This window comes from Macaca nemestrina, chromosome 9, assembly GCF_043159975.1.
Source record: "Macaca nemestrina isolate mMacNem1 chromosome 9, mMacNem.hap1, whole genome shotgun sequence".
NCBI classification, from domain to species: Eukaryota; Metazoa; Chordata; class Mammalia; order Primates; family Cercopithecidae; genus Macaca; species Macaca nemestrina.
Genome location: NC_092133.1, coordinates 116,871,739 through 116,890,865, shown reverse-complemented (window position 1 = coordinate 116,890,865; position 19,127 = coordinate 116,871,739). Strand labels below are relative to the sequence as shown.

Sequence of the window (19,127 nt, the reverse complement as noted above, 5' to 3'; positions counted from 1 at the left end):
TAAATAATTCTATCAAATATTAGGGAAATCACAATATGAGTTTCAACTTTTATGAAAATATCTAAAGCATTGCTAATTTAACTACTTTACATCTCACAATCCTTTAGTTTACTATCACTTGTTGGTTACATTATCTTTTTTTTTGAGACAAAATCTCGCTCTGTCCACCAGGCTGGAATGCAGTGGCATGATCTCGGCTCACTGTAAGCTCCGCCTCCCAGGCTCACTCTATTCTCCTGCCTTGGCCTCCCAAGCAGCTGGGACCACAGGTGTCCACCATCACGCCCGGCTAATTTTTTGTATTTTTAGTAGAGATGGTGTTTCACCCTGTTAGTCAGGATGGTCTTGATCTCCTGACCTTGTGATCCGCTTGCCTCAGCCTCCCAAAGTTCTGGGATTACAGACGTGAGCCACCGCGCCTGGCTTACATTGTCTTTTTTATCTGGCATACAAATGTAGCTGCTAATGAAACTAAATTCAAATTAACAGTGATAAAACATGGCCGGCCACGCTGGCTCACGCCTGTAATTCCAGCACTTTGGGAGGCAGAAGTGGGTGGATCACCTGAGGTTGGGAGTTTGAGATCAGCCTTAGCCAACATGAAGAAACCCCGTCTCTACTAAAAACAAAAAATTAGCCAGGCATGGTGGCACATGCCTGTAATCTCAGCTACTTGGGAGGCTGAGGCAGGAGAATCGCCTGAAACCAGGAGGTGAAGGTTGTGGTGAGCTGAGAGTGAGCCATTGCACTCCCACCTGGGCAAGAAGAGTGAAACTCCATCTCAAAAACAAAACAAAACAAAACAAAACCAGTGATAAAAGATGTACTGTGTTTAAGGCTGGGCGCAGTGGCTCACGCCTGTAATTCCAGCACTTTGGGAGGCTGAGGTAGGTGGATCACAAGGTCAGGAGGTCGAGACCATCCTGGCTAACACGGTGAAACCCCGTCTCTACTAAAAATACAAAAATCAGCTGGCTGTGGCGGTGGGCACCTGTAGTCCCAGCTACTCGGGAGGCTGAGGCAAGAGAATGGCATGAACCCAGGAGGTGGAGCTTGCAGTGAGCAGAGATTGCACCACTGCACTGCAGCCTGGGTGACAGAGGGAGACTCTGTCCAAAAAAAAAAAAAAAACCCTTCAGGAAGGAACCCAGCCCACAGTAAATGCTACCGTAAAAGCTAATAAATGGTATTTATTAATAGTGCTAAAATATTTAATTAGAACAAAAAATACATTAACATACCATATTTATTTTCAAAGAAGGACTGTGCAGAGACATGGGACGTATGCCAATGGGAAGAAATGTTTTTGCCTTTACAAAATCCAGGAAGTAGATTTTCTACCAGCTGATCAATCTGTCCAATTTTTAATTCAGATAATCCAAGGTCTCTTAAGTTAAGTGAAGGCTGTAAAAGATTGGGTCAACCAGGTATGCATTAATATTACCAAGATATTTAACCTAAGAAGTACATATTATCAGTTAAAACAATTAGATTTTAAAAGTCTAATACATATATTTCTTTTTTTAATATTTAAAAATAAATTGATGCAAATATTTTTACAGTTCGTTTCACTGAGATCAGTCATATAAGGTTTGACATAGGTTAAAAAATTATATTCCCAATGGTATCCTTAAATAAAGAGATAACATTTCAGCATGAATGAGAAAAACATTTGTTTTTAAATCAAACCCAAACCACTACTGTCCTAAGTACTATGGTTCACAGAATCAAGTGAAATGTATATTTTTTCCTTCTCTCCATACAAGGGTACTCTGCTCAAGAGCTAGTCTATCAACCATTGATCAAGCATTTATAATGACAAGAGCATAAGAGTAGCTACCTGCAGGGTTACAAAGTATGTTATATAAGGTCGGGGGATTTTCCCCAACAGTGTAAAACTGATTGGAGGATAATAGTAAGGTTTTTGAATTGGAGAAATTCTATTCAAATGATAATCCTCACCAGTCCATGGAGTTTTAAGCCCCTAGGCGGCCATAAACAAAAGCCCACTTGACAAGGAAATGGTATGTTTGGTTACCACAGGACATCTCACTCCTCTGGCCTCACTGCTGAGATCCTTCCTTGAACTCAGAGGTTCTAAAGTTACCCATTATCTTCTAATAAGGAAGAAAATTAAAGTCAAAACTGTGAAAATCAGGCAAAAAAGTCTAAAAATCACAAATATGTGTGTATATATACCCACTTTTAAACAACAGGACAGCGATTAGTTATTTTCTTGTCCACATGAGCTGAAAAGGAGGCACTTAAAGACAAGTAACAATTATATGTTACTCAAACCCAAAACGGCTAAGGTGGGAGGAGCGTTTGAGGCCAGCTTAGGTGACATGGTAAGACATCATCTCGATGAAAAATTAAAAAATTAGCTGGGTGTGGTGGTATTCGCCCGCAGTACCAGCTATTCAGGAGAAATGTTTGAGCCCAGGAGCTGGAGGTTGCAGTGAGCTATGATAGCATCACTGCACTTCAGCCTGGGATACAGAGGGGAGACCCTATCTCTAAAACTAAAAATTTTCTTAAAAGAGGCATGGACATGGATTATATAGCTTTAGATTGATGTCTGGGAGTATAGTACTTTTTTTTTTACTAGATATAACTCATATTCCTAGAATTCATTTTCTCAATACTAACATAACTATAAAATACACCTTATTTCATAATAGTAAAGATCAAAGGCAAAGATCATGTCTTACTCATCTACACAGCCTAGCATACAGCATGACGGCCATAGTAAAAGACAGTTAAAGGCATGGTGAAATAAAATACTTAAGAGTATTTTAAGTATTTTAAGCTATTAAAAATGATGGATGAAGACGACTTAGGGAGAGGGGCAAACAAAAAGCTATCCAAGGGTCTGGAACATCTCAAAAAATTCAAGGAAAGAAAAAAGTAAAGAGATATGCTATGGCCAAACTGTGAAGAGCCATATTTGAATTTAATTCTCTAAGTAATATGATTAGTTCTGTCTTACGGAAGAAAATACAGAACTAAGGAAGATAGACTGGCCTAGCATGATGGCTCAAGCCTGTAATCCCAACACTTTGAGAGGCTGAGGTGGGAGGACTGTTTCAGGCCAGGAGTTCGAGATCAGCCTGGTCAACAAAGCAAGACCCTGTCTTTACAAAAAATTTTAAAATGATAAAACAAACAAACAAGCTAGACTGGATGAGAGAGAAGGCTGATGGAACAAGTGAAAGATGGCAAGAACCTGAACTAAGCCGTGACTAAGAAGGATGGACACAGTAAATCATAGGCAATAGGCATTTGGAGAAACCCACAGTATAGGGATTGAGAGGGAGAAGGGTTCTGGACGGACGTGCCAGTTATCAGCTGGTTGTGTCCAAGCGCTCTTTCATCCTTTTTGCTGGCTCCATGAACATGGATCTGTACCCTTTGAATATTTTTCCTTTGCCAATTGAAACAATGTTAAGCTTCGTCAGGAAGTCACTGAATGCACACTGTAGGAAGAGAGGTTTTGATTCCTGGTTCTGGTATGCTCATTTAGCAGATTCCTGTAACACCCATGGTTTCTATAGCATCTGGCTCCTGTCAATTGTGCAGTTTCACCAAACCCTGGCTCCTGGAGTGCACAATGGCCAGCAATACCTAGCAGCTTCCCCTGGCACCACTCATATAGCAGCTTCTCTAGTAGGACACATCCCCAGGAACAGCTTTCCCCAGTATCCAGCAAGTTCTCCTGGCATGACATCACAGCAACTTCTCTACCATTCAGTAAGCCAAGGCCATGCCTTCGCCAACATCAGGATCTCAGCCCTGAGGGTGGAGAACTCTTCCTGATTCTATCTCAGCCCTATAAGTATGAGCTGCTCCCTAAATCTGCTGGTCCTTTTTTATTTTTTATATTTTTTAAGTGTTTTCTTTACTTCTTAAATCCCTACCTATTCCACTTCCCTGTAAAAACAGGGTTTTTTTAAGATTAAACAAAAAAATGAGATTACATTTTTATATTTATTTATTTATTTTTGAGACAGAGTCTTGCTGTCACCCAGGCTGGAGTGCAGTGGTGCAATCTCGGCTCACAGCAACGTCTGCCTCCTGGGCTCAAGCGATTCTCCTGTCTCAGCCTCCCGAGTAGCTGGGACTACAGGCACATGCCACCACACCCGGCTAATTTTTGTATTTTTAGTAGAGATGGAATTTTCTCATATTGGTCAGGCTAGTCTTGAACTCCTCACCTCAGGTGATCCACCCTCCTCAGCCTTCCAAAGTGCTGGGACTACAGGCATGAGCCACTGTGCCCAGCAGACATTACATTTTTATACTAAACTTTTACTGTTCAAATGACTATGTGGTTTCTCTTTTCTAGTTGGACTCAGACTGAAAAAGTAGGACTAAAGCCACTGTAAGACCAATAACTCAGTTTTGGGCATATTAAATTTGAGGTCCCTAGAACCTATCCAAGGAAAATGTCTAACAGACCACTAGATAAATTACTCAAAACTTGAAAGTGACTTTACCACTGAAGATATATTTGGGAGTAACATATAGAGAGATGTTAACTGAAAATATGCAAGTGGCAGCCGGGCACAGTGGCTTACGCCTATAATCCCAGCACTTTGGGAGGCAGAGGCAGGCGGATCACCTGATGTCAGAAGTTTAAGACCAGCCTGGCCAACACGGTGAAACCCCGTCTCTACTAAAAATACAAAAAATTAGCCACACGTGGTGGCTCACGCCTGTTATCTCAACTACTAGGGAGACTGAGGCAGAAGAATTGCTTGAACCGGGGAGGCGGAGGTTGCAGTGAGCCAAGATTGCACCATTGCACTCCAGCGTGGGCAACGAGAGCGAAACTCCATCTTAAAACTAAAGAAAAAAAAAAAGAAAGAAAATATGTAAGTGGGAATGTAACCTGGGAGAAAGTAAAGACTGAAAATTAGGACAGGCATGGTGGCTCACGCCTGTAATCCCAGCACTTTGAAAGGCTGAGGCTGGCAGATCATTTGAGGTCCGGAGTCTGAGACCAGCTTGGCCAACACGGTGAACTCCATCTCTACTAAAAATACAAAAAATTAGCCAGGTGTGGTGGGGTATGCCTGTAATTCCAGCTACTCGGAAGGCTGAGGCATGAGAATCGTTTGATCCCAGGAGGTGGAGGTTGCAATGAGCCAAGATCACACCACTGCATTACAGCCTGGGCGACAGAGGGAGACTCTGTCTCAAAAAACAAACAAATAAACAACAAAAAAAACCCCATCAAAGTAGTATCACTCAATTTAAGGGAGTATTTGCAAAGTAAGAAAGGTCAAATGCAAATGACAAGTTGAGAGATGCAGGGTTTTTTTTGGTAAAAGGCCTATATTTAACACTAAGGAAATCAGCACTAACTTCAGCGAAAGAAGTCTGAAAAATAGTAAAAGTAGTAGCCAAATTTCAATAGAATGTAGTATGAATACACATGCAGAAAACATACAGCATAAATTCATAAGACTACTAAATAAGCAAAGCAGAATCTAAATCAACATGTGCAATAGTATCTAATTATTATAAAATACGGAAAGTGCAAGAGAAAAAGACATACGAAAATACAAAATGTTAACAGCCTTATATCTGGAAAAGAGTCCACGGATGAATTCCGTTTCTTCTACCTACACTAATATTTTCTAAAACTTGTAAAATGAACATAATTTTGTTGCATGTACCAATGTTGATACCATCTTCAGTAGTAAGGCTCTCTTGGACTATAATTTTGGAGAAGAGTGTCAGTAGTAGAGTAGAAAGACAATAATGGACTGTGTATAGGAAAAGGCAGTAAGAACTAGGCAAATAGTTCAAAAGGAAGTACAAGATGACAAACTTTTCATTAAATTAAAATTTTATCCCAAGGCTGACTCTACAACCCTCTCAAAAGCAAGCTCTTTTCAACTCCTCCACTACTGTCCTTTGCCATTAGCTCCTGATACCAGATTAAGAACATAACCTATTTATGTGTTGAAGAGGCTTTGGGAACTTAATGCCAGATTATAACATTTTTTCCATGAAAAATGTATCCTGAGCTTGTAAGCAACTATCTTACTAATAAGCCTTGTAAATACATCAGTTCTTAGGTTCATAATTCTCAATATCCTAGGAAACACTGATTTTATAATTATACAAATACTGAAAGTACAGTGTCCTAGCTTATATATTTCACTTTCCAGTACCTATATTTTAATTGTTCAGTTACACTGAAGGCTCCTATAAGGCAGTAGATGGTAACCTCATACTATTTTATCTTCCTTGAAACTTGGGAGGTAATTATGGTCAGTTACCTGTGGGTTCACCGCTACTGCTGAGGGAACACAACAGAGTAGCCGACTGGTATCGCACAATGTAGGAGGGGCTAATACGAAGTACAATGCCAAATGAAAATTAAGAAAAAAAAAGTCTAAATATATTTGCAATATGTATAATAAAAGCCAGAAATATCTTCAATTGCAAAGAAGATTAAGCTGAAGGCAGAAATCACCTGCCACAAGTGCCTAGAGAAAGATACTTCATCCAACATGATTAATAGTACAGTTGATCCTTGAACAACAGATTAGAGCTGTGCACATCCACAGATACATGGACTTTCTCAGTTTTGGGCATATTAAATTTGAGGTCCCTGGAGCCTATCCAAGGAAAATGTCTAACAGACCACTAGATAAATTACTCAAATTACTCTGCCACCAGAGACAGCAAGACCAACCCCTCCTCTTCCTCCTCAGCCCACTCAACTTGAAGATAATGAAGATCTTTACGATGGTCCACTTCTACTTAATGAATAGTAAGTATATTTTCTCTTCCTTATGATTTTCTTAATAACATTTTATTTTCTCTATCTTACTTTATTGTAAGAATACAGTACATAATACATAAAATATACAAAATACACGTTAATGGACTCTTTATTTTATTGGCAAGACTTCCCGGTCAATAGTAGGGTATTAGTAGTTAAGTTTCTCAGGAGTCAAAAATTATACTCAAATTTTTGACTATGGGGGAGGGTCAATATCCTTAATCCCTCATTTGTTCACGGTTAACTATATATCAAAAAGGCTTTTTCACACAACCAGGATAAAGACTTACCTCACTGCTGGGAGCCTCATGCTCAGGAACTACATCTCGATGCTGTTTTTGAGAAACTGACACTCCACTGAGAGAAACAGAAGTGTTTTTTGGTGTATGGAAGGCATTGATGAGATGACTCAGAGGAACTGTAACCTAGAAAAAGATAAAAGTTAAAAATTAAGTAGTTTTTTTTTTTGGAATAAACAGAACAATCTCCTTTTTCTTGTCAGGATTTGTTAAGTATTTAAATATACATCATACGTCAACCCAGTATACTAAAAACTGTAAGTACTCGGATTTACTGCTGGTGAGAAGAAAATTGGTATATTCTTTCAGGATATTATTCTGAATATGTAAATCAAAAGTATCAAAAATACATACAGTTCTTGTTTGTAGCAATCCACCTTCTAGGAATTTATTCTAAGGAATCTGACAAGTACTCGCACATGCATAGAGAATAACTCTCATCAAAAACATTTCAAAAATAGTAGAAAGCTGGAAACATCCACCATTAGAGGAGCGGCAAAATAAATGACACCACTGGTCAGGTGCAGTTGCTCATGCCTGTAATCCCAGCACTTTGGGAGGCCGAGGCAGGCGGATCACTTGAGGTCAGGAGTTCAAGACCAGCCTGACCAACACAGTGAAACCCCATCTCTACCAAAAAATACAACAATTACACGGGTATGATGGTGTGCACCTGTAGTCTCAGCTACTTGGGAGGCTGAGGTAGGAATATTGCTTGATCCCAGGAAGCGGAGGTTGCAGTGAGCTGTGATCACACCACTGCACTCTAGCCAGGGCAACAGGGTAAGACCTGTCTCAAAAAAAAAAGAAACTACCACATAATGAAATACATCCAACATTAAAAAAAATAGTAAGTAGGCCAGGAACAGAGGCTCACACCTGTAATCCCAGTACTTTGGGAGACCAATGCAGGCAGATACCTGAGGTCAGGAGTTTAAGACCAGCCTGGCCAATGTGGTAAAATCCCGTCTCCACTAAAAATACAAAAAATTGGCCAGGAATGGTGATGGGCACCTGTAAACCCAGATACTTGGGAGGCAGAGGCAGGAGAATCATTCGAACCTGGGAGGCGGAGGTTGCAGTGAGCCAAGATCGTGCCACTGCACTCCAGCCTAGGTGACAAGAGCAAAACTCCACCTCAAAAAATAAAAACAAACAAAAAAATAAAATAAAAACAAAAAAACACTTGACCCCAGGAGGTTTGAGGCTGCAGTGAGCTATCACGCCACTGCACTCCAGCCTGAGTGACACGGCAAGACCCTGTCTCAAGGAAAAAAAAAAAAATTTACTTAATAAATATTTGTTGAATAAACAAACTAAATGGCTTCTTATTATATACCAGGTTTAGTATTACATGCTTTACTTACATCATCCCATTTAATCCTCAAATAGCTATAATAATGAGTAACAATTATACTTCTTGTTACAGTTCTGTCAGAGATGTTTGAACCACAGCGACCCCATCTGGAGCAGGGGCAAAATGACAGTAAATGAGGCTGAGACCTACTGGGCTGCATTCCCAGGAGGTTAGGCATTCTAAGTCACAGGATGAGATAGGATGTGGGCATAAGATACAGGTCATAAAGACTTTGCTGATAAAACAAGCTGTAGTAAGGAAGCCAGCCAAATCCCACCAAAACCAAGATGAATAGAGTGGCCTCTGCTAATCCTCAATGTTCATTATGTGCTAATTATAATGCATTAGCACGCTAAAAGACACTCCCACCAGATCATGACAGTTTATAAATGCCATGGCAACGTCAAGAAGTTACCCTGTGTGGTCCAAAAAGGGGAGGAATCTCGAAGGTCCCCCTTTCCCTGAAAACTTATGAATAATCACACATTGTTTAGCATAAAACCAAGAAATAACTAACCGTAGGTATCCTTAGCGGAGAAGCCCAAGCAGCTCCGCTCCTCTGCCTATGGAGTACCCCATTTTTTACTTTACCTTCTTATATCTTAATAAACTTGCTTTCACTTTATAGACTCTCTCGTGTTTTTTTGTTTGTTTGTTTGTTTTTGAGATGGAGTCTCGCTTTGTCGCCCAGGCTGGGAGCACAGTGATGCGATCTCGGCTCACTGCAACCTCCGCCTCCTGGGTTCAAGCGATTCTTCTGCCTCAGTCTCCCAAGGAGTTGGGACTACAGGCACAGGCCACCACGCCCAGCTAATTTTTTGTATTTTTAGTAGAGACGGAATTTCACAATGTTAGCCAGGATTTCTATCTCCTGACCTCGTGATCCGCTCGCCTCTGCCTCCCAAAGTGCTGGGATGTGTGAGCTCACATGTGTGAGCACCACGCACCCGGCGACTCTCTCAAATTCTTGTGCGGGATCCAAGAACCCTCTGTTGGGGTCTGGAACAGGGCCCACTTCCGGTAAAAATTTCACTGTTCATCTCCTCCAAAACTCAAGTCTTGAGTTGAGAAGAATGGCAAACTTTGTTGCCACTGTAATCCTGTTAAGAGGTGGGACCTTTTAGAGGCATTTAGTTCAGGAGGGCTCTGCCCTCATCAATGACTAATGCCATTACCGTGGGGTACAGACCATTTAACAGATGAAGACAACAGAGATTTAGAATCTGACTCAAAATTCCAGACTTCTCATCCCATGGGTATTGATACACAAATTCGTGACATACTAGGGAATAAAGCAGACTGTAAAACTACCTTAAGTATGCATATCTGTGGCCGGGCGCGGTGGCTCACGCCTGTAATCCCAGCACTTCGGGAGGCTGAGGTGGATGGATCACCAGATCAGGAGATCGAGACCATCCTGGCTAACACAGTGAAAACCCCGTCTCTACTAAAAAGCAGTAGCGGGCGCCTGGAGTCCCAGGTACTTGGGAGGCTGAGGCAGGAGAAAGGCGTGAACCTGGGAGGCGCAGCTTGCAGTAAGCTGAGATCGTGTCACTGCACTCCAGCCTGGGCGACAGAGTGAGACTCCATCTCAAAAAATAAAAACAAAAAAGAAAGTATGCATATTCGCGTTTGTCTATAGAAAAAACTGTCTGAAAGAATTTATTCTAAGACACGTATCCCTCAGTAATGAGATTATGAGTGATTTAATTATATTTTCAGCATTTTTAGCAAAATAAATGTATTTGTTTTAAGGCTAGTCAAGTGAAGCAATGTATCATTTTTAGAGTCAGAAAGAAACAGTAAGTTCCTTACAGCCTGGGGGCAGTAAAAAGAAAAAAATAAACAGTAACTTCTTTTGAAACTGTAAAAATAATCAGATCATTTCAAGATACATATTTTCTACCTATTTCTTTGAAAAGATTTATTTGAATTAGTTTTAACTCTTTTCTTTCACAAAAGGATTTAGGATTGAGCTCTTCTCAATGAAACAGTTCGTTTTCTGTGGCTTCCTTTCTACCATTTAATTTCAAGTGTATTCAGCCAATTAAGCAACCAGGAATTCCAAATGTGTTACCATCTTTCAAAGCAAGTAATGCCTGAGTGTTCTCACTATATTTGAGCCCTGTTAAGACTGCCTAGGGTACATAAAAATCCCTTTATCATCTCTACCAACATCACATACTACTAACTGTCCATCCAGTTGATGGTAAATTCTCCTAAAATCAGGCCTCTTGATGTTAACTAAGACAAAGAGTTGTTCCAAAGACTTTAATACCATATTTAATAGGCCATGTCAGACTTCTTTTTCAATTACTAGGACTTCTCCAGACACTGTCATCTTGGTAAATAGCACCTTCAATGCATTCATCTGATCAAACCCAGAAACACCTCTCCCCATCATCTCTTTTATCTGATCTCTCATGCAATTCCACTTTCTTCAAAATATATCTCATTCCCTTCTTTCCATAACCACTGCAACCGCATAAATGGGGGGGCAGGGGCGGTATTTTTAACTGGTAACACCTTCCACTCTTGCCCTCTCCTATTCTCCATACAGCAAAAGCCAGTCATCTTTTAAAAACGAAAATCTAATTATGTTTTAAAAGTTTCAGTGTGGCCGGGCGCGGTGGCTCAAGCCTGTAATCCCAGCACTTTGGGAGGCCGAGACGGGTGGATCACGAGGTCAGGAGATCGAGACCATCCTGGCGAACATGGTGAAACCCCGTCTCTACTAAAAAATACAAAAAACTAGCCGGGCAAGGTGGCGGCGCTTGTAGTCCCAGCTACTCGGGAGGATGAGGCAGGAGAATGGCGGGAACCCGGGAGGCAGAGCTTGCAGTGAGCCGAGATCCGGCCACTGCACTCCAGCCCGGGAGACAGACCGAGACTCCGTCTCAAAAAAAAAATAAATAAAAAATAAAAGTTTCAGTGTGGCCGGGCGCGAGTGGCTCACGCCTGTAATCCCAGCACTTTGGGAGGCCGAGGCGGGCGGATCACGAGGTCAGGAGATCGAGATCATCTTGGCTAACACGGTGAAACCCCGTCTCTACTAAAAATACAAAAAAAAATTAGCCGGGCATGGTGGAGGGCGCCTGTAGTCCCAGCTACTCGGGAGGCTGAGGCAGGAGAATGGCGTGAACCCGGGAGGAGGAGCTTGCAGTGAGTCGAGATCCGGCCACTGCACTCCAGCCCGGGAGACAGAGCCAGACTCCGTCTCAAAAAAAAAAATAAATAAAAAATAAAAGTTTCAGTGTGGCCGGGCGCGGTGGCTCACGCCTGTAATCCCAGCACTTTGGGAGGCCGAGGCGGGCGGATCACGAGGTCAGGAGATCGAGATCATCTTGGCTAACACGGTGAAACCCCGTCTCTACTAAAAATACAAAAAAAAAAATTAGCCGGGCGTGGTGGAGGGCGCCTGTAGTCCCAGCTACTCGGGAGGCTGAGGCAGGAGAATGGCGTGAACCCGGGAGGAGGAGCTTGCAGTGAGTCGAGATTGCGCCACTGCACTCCGGCCTGGGCGACAGAGCGAGACTCCGTCTCAATAAAAAAAAAAAAACAAAAAAACAACTTTCAGTGGTTGCCAGGGCACTTAACATGAAATCAGCCATAACAAATGCTTTACTCCCTGTATGATCTGCCTCAAGTCTTTTCTCCAACCTCTTCTGTCACTACCCCCTTTAATTACTATGTTCTAGCCACACTAGCCTTATTTTGGTTCCTCCAACCTGCTAAATCGTTTCCTAACTCAGGACCTCCAGGTATTTTTCTGTATGCCCGTGATACCTGTTCACTCTTCACCTGGTTAAGTCCTAGTCATATTTACTTCATATCAATATTAAGAGAAGATTCCACATTTGCTTTGCTCACCTGGTACATAACTGATGCCCAATAAACAAGCAGCTGCTTCAGTTCGTTAGCCAATACTAGCACAAAAAAATTAAAAATTCTTAAAATGAGGGGGAGTAAAAGTTACACAAAGGAACACAATCATATGCTTAAACCAAGAACCTGAGTGTCGATTTTCTTAAAAATTACTAAAAAAAAAAAAACTCAACGTTTTAAAAACTATTTCTTTGCAAAACTGTAGGAACTCTCAAAAAATCTATTAAAATGTTACCATCAAAAAGAGACTGGAATGAAGCAAGAATAAAACATTGTCATAAGTGACTGCCCATCAAAGAGCATACTGAAAACCCTTGAAATCATTTTTCTCTTCACTACCTTTTGTTTTACAAAACGATGAGGATGAGGCTGAATCAAAATTTTAACTGCAAACAGTTTACGACTCGAAAATACACGTTATTAGTTACTTCTGGTCAAAAAGAGAAAACTTGCAAGGCTGGCCATTCGAATTATTATACCATGTTTGGGTTAAATTTAAATTCCATTTAAAAAGAAAGAAAGAGCACGGGACAGGGGCTGTGAACACTAAAGCCACTAGAAAGTCGGAAGAAACGGGAACATTACCTGCTCCCTCTACATGTATGGTAGAGACATTTCCCCAGCCCCCACCCCAGAACGCCAGACACTGAACAATGCCGGACGGATTCTCTAGCAGAAATTCCACGCCATCAGTTCGGTAAGCCAGGGTCTCTCTCCATCACGCTCACATCCCGCCTCTGCCCCCAACAGCTTCATCGTCAGCCCCGAAGTCTCGGGCCCACTCTCAGCGACGTCCCCTGATCCACTCCTCAATCCTGGGACGCGCACTGAGTTCATCACTTCTTTCCTAGAGTCCTTTCTGAGAAATCGCTTCCAAGAGCGCAATTTGCAAACTGCCACGGGCAGGACGGGAGGGAAAAAAATGGGGTGAATGCCGCGCTTACCTGGGGTTGCACCGTGCTCGACAAGGAAAACATCTCCTGCGGGCCCTCAGCGACCTCACCCGCCTGCCGAAACTGTGCCCCTCTGTCGACGGCCCGGCGGGGAGGCGCCGAGCCCTTCTTTTTACCTTTTTCTCCGACCCGTTGCCCCGCACTCCTCCCAGAAACGGAAAATGGCCTCCCCTTCCTACAGCTACTGCAACGACAGACAATCCGCCCCGGAAGGTGAGGCGCAAACGCAACACTACTTCCGGGGCAAGTGAGTGCCCACACGGCCAAGTGCCTGCGCGTTCTTTCCCGCGGAAGCAGTTGACATTTACAAGGAACAGCGTCCCCAAAGGTCTTTAGCTGTTTTTTAACGAGAGAACAGCCTTTACCCTCTTTAGACTTTTTCTTTTTTTTTTTTTTGGAGACGGAGTTTCGTTCTTTCGCTCAGGCTGGAGTGCAGTGGCGCGATCTCGGCTCACTGCAACCTCCGCCCCCCGGGTTCAAGCGATTCTCCTGCCTCAGCCTCCCGAGTAGCTGGGATCACAGGTGCCCGCCACCACGCTCGGCTAATCTCCTCTTAAGACTCTCTACAGCTTCCTTATGAAATCTTCTGACTGGGCCTTGAGCAATAAGGTCTTTCACTACAATTTCGTGCTCTTTTCCTCACACTAAATCGAAAACTCTCCCTGTTGGTTCTGATCTGTTTCAGTCAGGCAAATTATATCCTGGGAAAACGTCAGATTACAGGGGCGGCCACCCGCTTCCTGCTCATCGTTTCTCCACATTCTGTGCCTTCACTAGCTTCCAGACCTCAGCCCTGGCTTTCGCTTTACTGTACAGTCCGAACTGGTTTCTACGCCTCGCGGGGGTGGGGAGGTCGTGTATGCGAGGAGGACCGCTTCCCACCAGCCTCGGTGGGAAGCCGGGAGAAATGTTTTCAAATCCTGCGATTCAGTGAAGCCCCAGTCGTCCCTTTACTGTCGGCCCAGAACTGTCTATGCCTCCTCCCTCATGAGGAATGACGTCAGTAGTGCCGCAGTCGCGCCCACGACTAGTGTACTGCCGGGGACTCTGGGCTTTCCCGACGCCCCCTCCCTCCACGTCTGCGTAGGGTAGGTGACGGGGGCGGGGCACGGCGGCGCTGTGACGTCACGGCCGCGCGCGGCGTGGGCGGAGCCTCACTTTGAACCCAGTTGGCGGGAGTGGCTGCTGGGCGGGGGGCCGCGGCCGCGGGACCGCTGTAGGCTGGCTAGCGATGGAGCCCACCGCGGGAAGCAAGAAGGAGGCTGGAGGAGGCGCGGCGACCGAGGAGGGCGTGAATAGAATCTCGGTGCCAAAACCGCCCTCCATTGAGGAATTCAGCATCGTGAAGCCCATTAGCCGGGGCGCCTTCGGGAAAGTGTATCTGGGGCAGAAAGGCGGCAAATTGTATGCAGTAAAGGTAGGAAGTCAAGGAGGAGCAAAGGAAGGGGTCAGGCCCTTCGGCCCTCCTTCCTGCCCCCCGGCTTGGGCAGGCCCCGGGGCCGCTGGAGCAAGGAGTCTGGGTGGCCTTGCTTGCCTGGCTTGCTGAAGCCTTCAGAGCCCTGCAACATCCGCGATCGGGTCGGGTGTCTCCCCTCTGTTCCGCCCTTCCCTCCATATCTCGGATGCCCAGTAGTTTGACCCTCTTCTCCCTTCCCAGCGTTAGCAAATGAGGAAACTGAGGCCAAAGGCAAAGGGACTTGACCGAAGTGATTACATCGGCCTTAGTACAACAGGGACTTAAAGCCAAAGCCGTGATTCGTAGTCTCACCCGTGCTTCGGTTAGGTTTCTAAATCCAAAAGGTTTTTAGTAATTAGTGGTTTTGTTTACCTTGTTTGTTTGCTTTGACGTGCAGAATCGCTGAAATTTTTCTATCGCAGAAGAGTGATTAATTTGTGGGCACTGATAACTTTTTGACTCTTAACCAGGAGAAAGATGTACTCTTTTCTGATAAGTCTTTAATAATTTTTTTTTAAAGACAGTCTTTCTCTGTCCCCCAGGCTGGAGTAGTGTGGCGCGATCCCGGCTCCCTGCAACCTCTGCCTCCTGGATTCAAGCGATTCTCTTGTCTCAGCCTCCCGAGTAACCGGGATTACAGGCGCGCGCCACCACACCTGGCTGATTTTTGTATTTTTTTGGGTAGAGATTGAGTTTCGCCATGTTGTTTTCGCTATGTTGACCAGACTGGTCTGGAGCTCCTGACCTCATGTGATCCGCCCACCACGGCCTCCCAGAGTGTTGGGATTACAGGTGTGAGCCACCGCGCCCGGCCCTGTTACGAATTTTTTGAGACGGAGTTTCACAGTGAAGTGATCTCAGCTCACTGCAACCTCCACCTCCCAGGTTCAAGCAATTCTCCTGCCTCAGCCTCCTGAGTAGTTGGGATTAAATGTGCACGCCACCAACTCGGGCTAATTTTTTGTATTTTTAGTAGAGACGGGGTTTCACCATTTTGGGCAGGCTGGTCTCGAACTCCTGACCTCAGGTGATCTGCCCGCCTCAGCCTCCCAAAACGCTGGGATTACAGGCGTCAGCCACCGTGCGTGGCATTATGAAATTTTTAAGTGTTAGCATTACCTATTCGTTTGATGTATCTTCTGGATCCTTTTTACTCATTTGGCCTTTGCCAGGATTAAGTTGGGAATATTCATTAAATTAGTAACTGTCACTTCCAAGTTATATTCTAGCTTTGCAGTTTGATGTTGATTAATTTCTGACCTGTTGTATAATCAAAAGTTCTCATTGAATGAGCCCATTGTTTTCTCTTCAAATCTTCCATTGTGAAATCTAGAATGCACTTTTATTTAAAGAGTAGGTTGAAATATGTCCTAAGCCGATCCTTTGTCCATGCAGCCATGTGTATCATTCTAAAAACATTCAACATGTATCTTGACAGCTATTCTGTCCATTCTTGGTACTCGTCCATTGCAGTGGTTTCACATTACTCACATTGTGGCACTGAGTGAAGGTGGTAAAGGAAATGAGAAACCAGCAACTTGTTAGTGGGATTTCAGCTTCCTATTGGACATTGTCAAGTGAATATCCGGCACACACCTCCAAATTGTACTTGCCTAACCTTAACTAATCCTTTCCACCTAACTGCCTACATTCTGAACCGCCTATATTCCTTCTCTCCGTTTGATAACACCTTCACCCCTGTCCTTCAGACTAGAAACCTGAATCACTTTATTTCATCTCTGTATCTCTCTCAGTGTTCCTGTCAGTTCCTTCTCTGTTAGTCATGCTTTTTATCCGTTTCCATTCCCAAGTCCCTGCCCAAGTACAGGCTTTCACTTTTCCCCCTATTTATTTGGTTATAAAGGTACAGGCTGGGTGCAGTGGCTCACTCCTGTAATCCCAGCACTTTGAGAGGCCAAGACAGGTGGGATTACCTGAGGTCAGGAGTTTGAGACCAGCTGACCAACATGGTGAAACCCTGTCTCTACTAAAAATACAAAAAATTAGCTGGGCATGCTGGCACGCCAGCTATTCAGTAGGCTAAGGCAGGAGAATCACTTGAACTCGGGAAGCAGAGGTTGCAGCGAGCTGAGATTACACCAATATATTCCAGCCTGGTTGACAGAGCAGGACTAAGTGTCAAAAAAAAAAAAAAAAAAAAAAGGGCAGGCACTGTGGCCCACACCTGTAATCCCAGCACGTTGGGAGGCTGAGGCGGGCGGATCACCTGAGGTCAGGAGTTCGAGACCAGCCTGGCCAACATGGTGAAACCCTGTCTCTACTAAAAATACAAAAATTAGCTGGATAGTGGTGTGCACCTGTAATCCCAGGTGCTCGGGAGGCTGAGGCAGGAGAATCACTTGAACTTGGGAGGTAGAAGTTGCGGTGAGCCAAGATCGCGCCACTGTACTCCAGCCTGGGAGACAGGGTGATACTCCATCTCAAAAAAAAAAAAAAAAAGGTACAATTCAGTGGTTTTAGTAAATTAAGATAGTTGTATAACCATCGCCACAATCTAGTTTTAGAATATTTCCATTGCCGGAAAACCTCTTCTGCTCATCTGCAGTGCCTACCCCATTAACACCCCCAGCCCCAGATAACCACTGATCTACTTTCTGTCTCCATAGGTTTGCCATTTCTGGACATTTCATATAAATGGAATCATACAATATGTGGTCTGCATCTGGTTTTTTTCACTCGACATGACATTTTTGAGGTTCATCATGCCTTCATTTCCATACATAGTCTGTTGGAATAGCCTCCTAGCTAGAATCATTATCTTCGTTTTTTCATTCATTCCTTACACTGTGACATGTAAACTCAAGTTCAGACTCTTTAGAAAAGCAGTCGTTTTCCCAGTTCTGGCTCCGTATTTCCACTGTATCTTCCTCATACCCTGTGTTTTGGCCTCAGCAGACAATTGGCTAGTCTCTAAATGCTGTGTATTTTCTTGCTTCTGTGCTTATGTTTATGCTAGTAACGGACCACAGGCACCCGCCACCATGCCTGGCTAATTTTTTTTTGTATTTTCAGTAGAGACGGTTTCACCATGTTAGCCAGGATGGTCTTGATCTCCTGACCTCGTGATCCACCTGCCTCAGCCTCCCAAAGTGCTAGGATTACAGGCATGAGCCACCCCACCCGGCAGAGATCACTCTGTAATTTTTAAAAAAAAGGCAGGGAGCTGTGACTCATACCTGTAATCCCAGCACTTTGACAGGGGTATTGCTTGAGGCTCATTTTAGGCCGACCTGGGCAACATAGTGAGACCTTGTCTCTACAAAAACATAAAGTAGCCAGATGTAGTGATGCGTGCCTGTAGTCCCAGCTACTTGGGAGGCTGAGGTGGGAGGATAACTTGAGCCTGGGAAATCAAGGCTGCAGTAAGCCTTGATCATGCCACTGCACTCAGCCTGGGTAAGAGACGGAGACTCTGTCTCAGAATAAAATAACATATCATTTTTATTTTATCTATTACAGGTTGTTAAAAAAGCAGACATGATCAACAAAAATATGACTCATCAGGTCCAAGCTGAGAGAGATGCACTGGCACTAAGCAAAAGCCCATTCATTGTCCATTTGTATTATTCACTGCAGTCTGCAAACAATGTCTACTTGGTGAGTAAATAATTTTTACTTTGTTTCTTTATCCATTCAGCAGTCAGTGGACCCAGTGATTTAAGAGAACCATGTCTAGATTCAGAGTACTTGCATTTGAATTCTGGCTGCACTCACTACCTTGGCAAATTTACCTGTTATATTAGTTAGAGTTCTCCAAAGAAAAAGAACCAATAGGATATATGCATATGTGTTGTGGGAAGTCAGGGACCCCGAACGGAGGCACCCGCTAAAGCCGCAGCAGAAGAACATAAATTTTGAAGTTTTCATGGACATTTATTAGTTCCCCAAATTAATACTTTTATAATTTCTTTTTTTTTTTTTTTTTTTTTTTTTTGAGACGGAGTCTGGCTCTGTCGCCCAGGCTGGAGTACAGTGGCCGGATCTCAGCTCACTGCAAGCTCCGCCTCCCGGGTTCACGCCATTCTCCTGCCTCAGCCTCCCGCGTAGCTGGGACTACAGGCGCCCGCCACCTCGCCCCGGCTAATTTTTTTTTTTGTATTTTTTAGTAGAGACGGGGTTTCACTGGGTTATCCAGGATGGTCTCGATCTCCTGACCTCATGATCCGCCCGTCTCGGCCTCCCAAAGTGCTGGGATTACAGGCTTGAGCCACCGCGCCCGGCCTTTTATAATTTCTTATACCTGTCTTTACTGTAATCTCTGAACATAAATTGTGAAGATTTCATGGACACTTATCACTTCCCCAATGAATATCCTTGTAATTTCCTATGCCTGCCTTTACTTTAATCTCTTAATCTC

The 19,127-nt window shown here is 43.8% G+C and overlaps 2 protein-coding genes across 8 annotated transcripts in view; one reads left to right on the top strand and one right to left on the bottom strand.

Moving 5' to 3' along the window:
- The window catches only part of LOC105480069 (YME1 like 1 ATPase), a 45,848-nt gene extending 32,432 nt beyond the window's left edge, over positions 1–13,416 (bottom strand). The window contains exons 1-3 of the mRNA XM_071070338.1: positions 13,285–13,416; positions 7,090–7,224; positions 1,242–1,404 (exon numbers count right to left, since the gene is read on the bottom strand). Coding sequence (XP_070926439.1) covers positions 1,242–1,404; positions 7,090–7,224; positions 13,285–13,317 — 331 coding nt within the window. The 5' untranslated portion in view covers positions 13,318–13,416. The remainder of the gene's footprint in view (positions 1–1,241; positions 1,405–7,089; positions 7,225–13,284) is intronic.
- Positions 12,997–19,127, top strand: part of LOC105479991 (microtubule associated serine/threonine kinase like) — a 35,305-nt gene continuing 29,174 nt past the window's right edge. For 2 of the 7 annotated variants that reach the window (XM_011738373.3, XM_011738371.3), the window contains exons 1-2: positions 14,459–14,710; positions 18,230–18,367. In XM_011738373.3, the coding sequence (XP_011736675.2) occupies positions 14,525–14,710; positions 18,230–18,367 (324 nt within the window). In that variant the 5' untranslated portion in view covers positions 14,459–14,524. The other 5 variants (XM_011738377.3, XM_011738376.2, XM_011738375.3 and 2 more) reach the window with 5 other exon arrangements.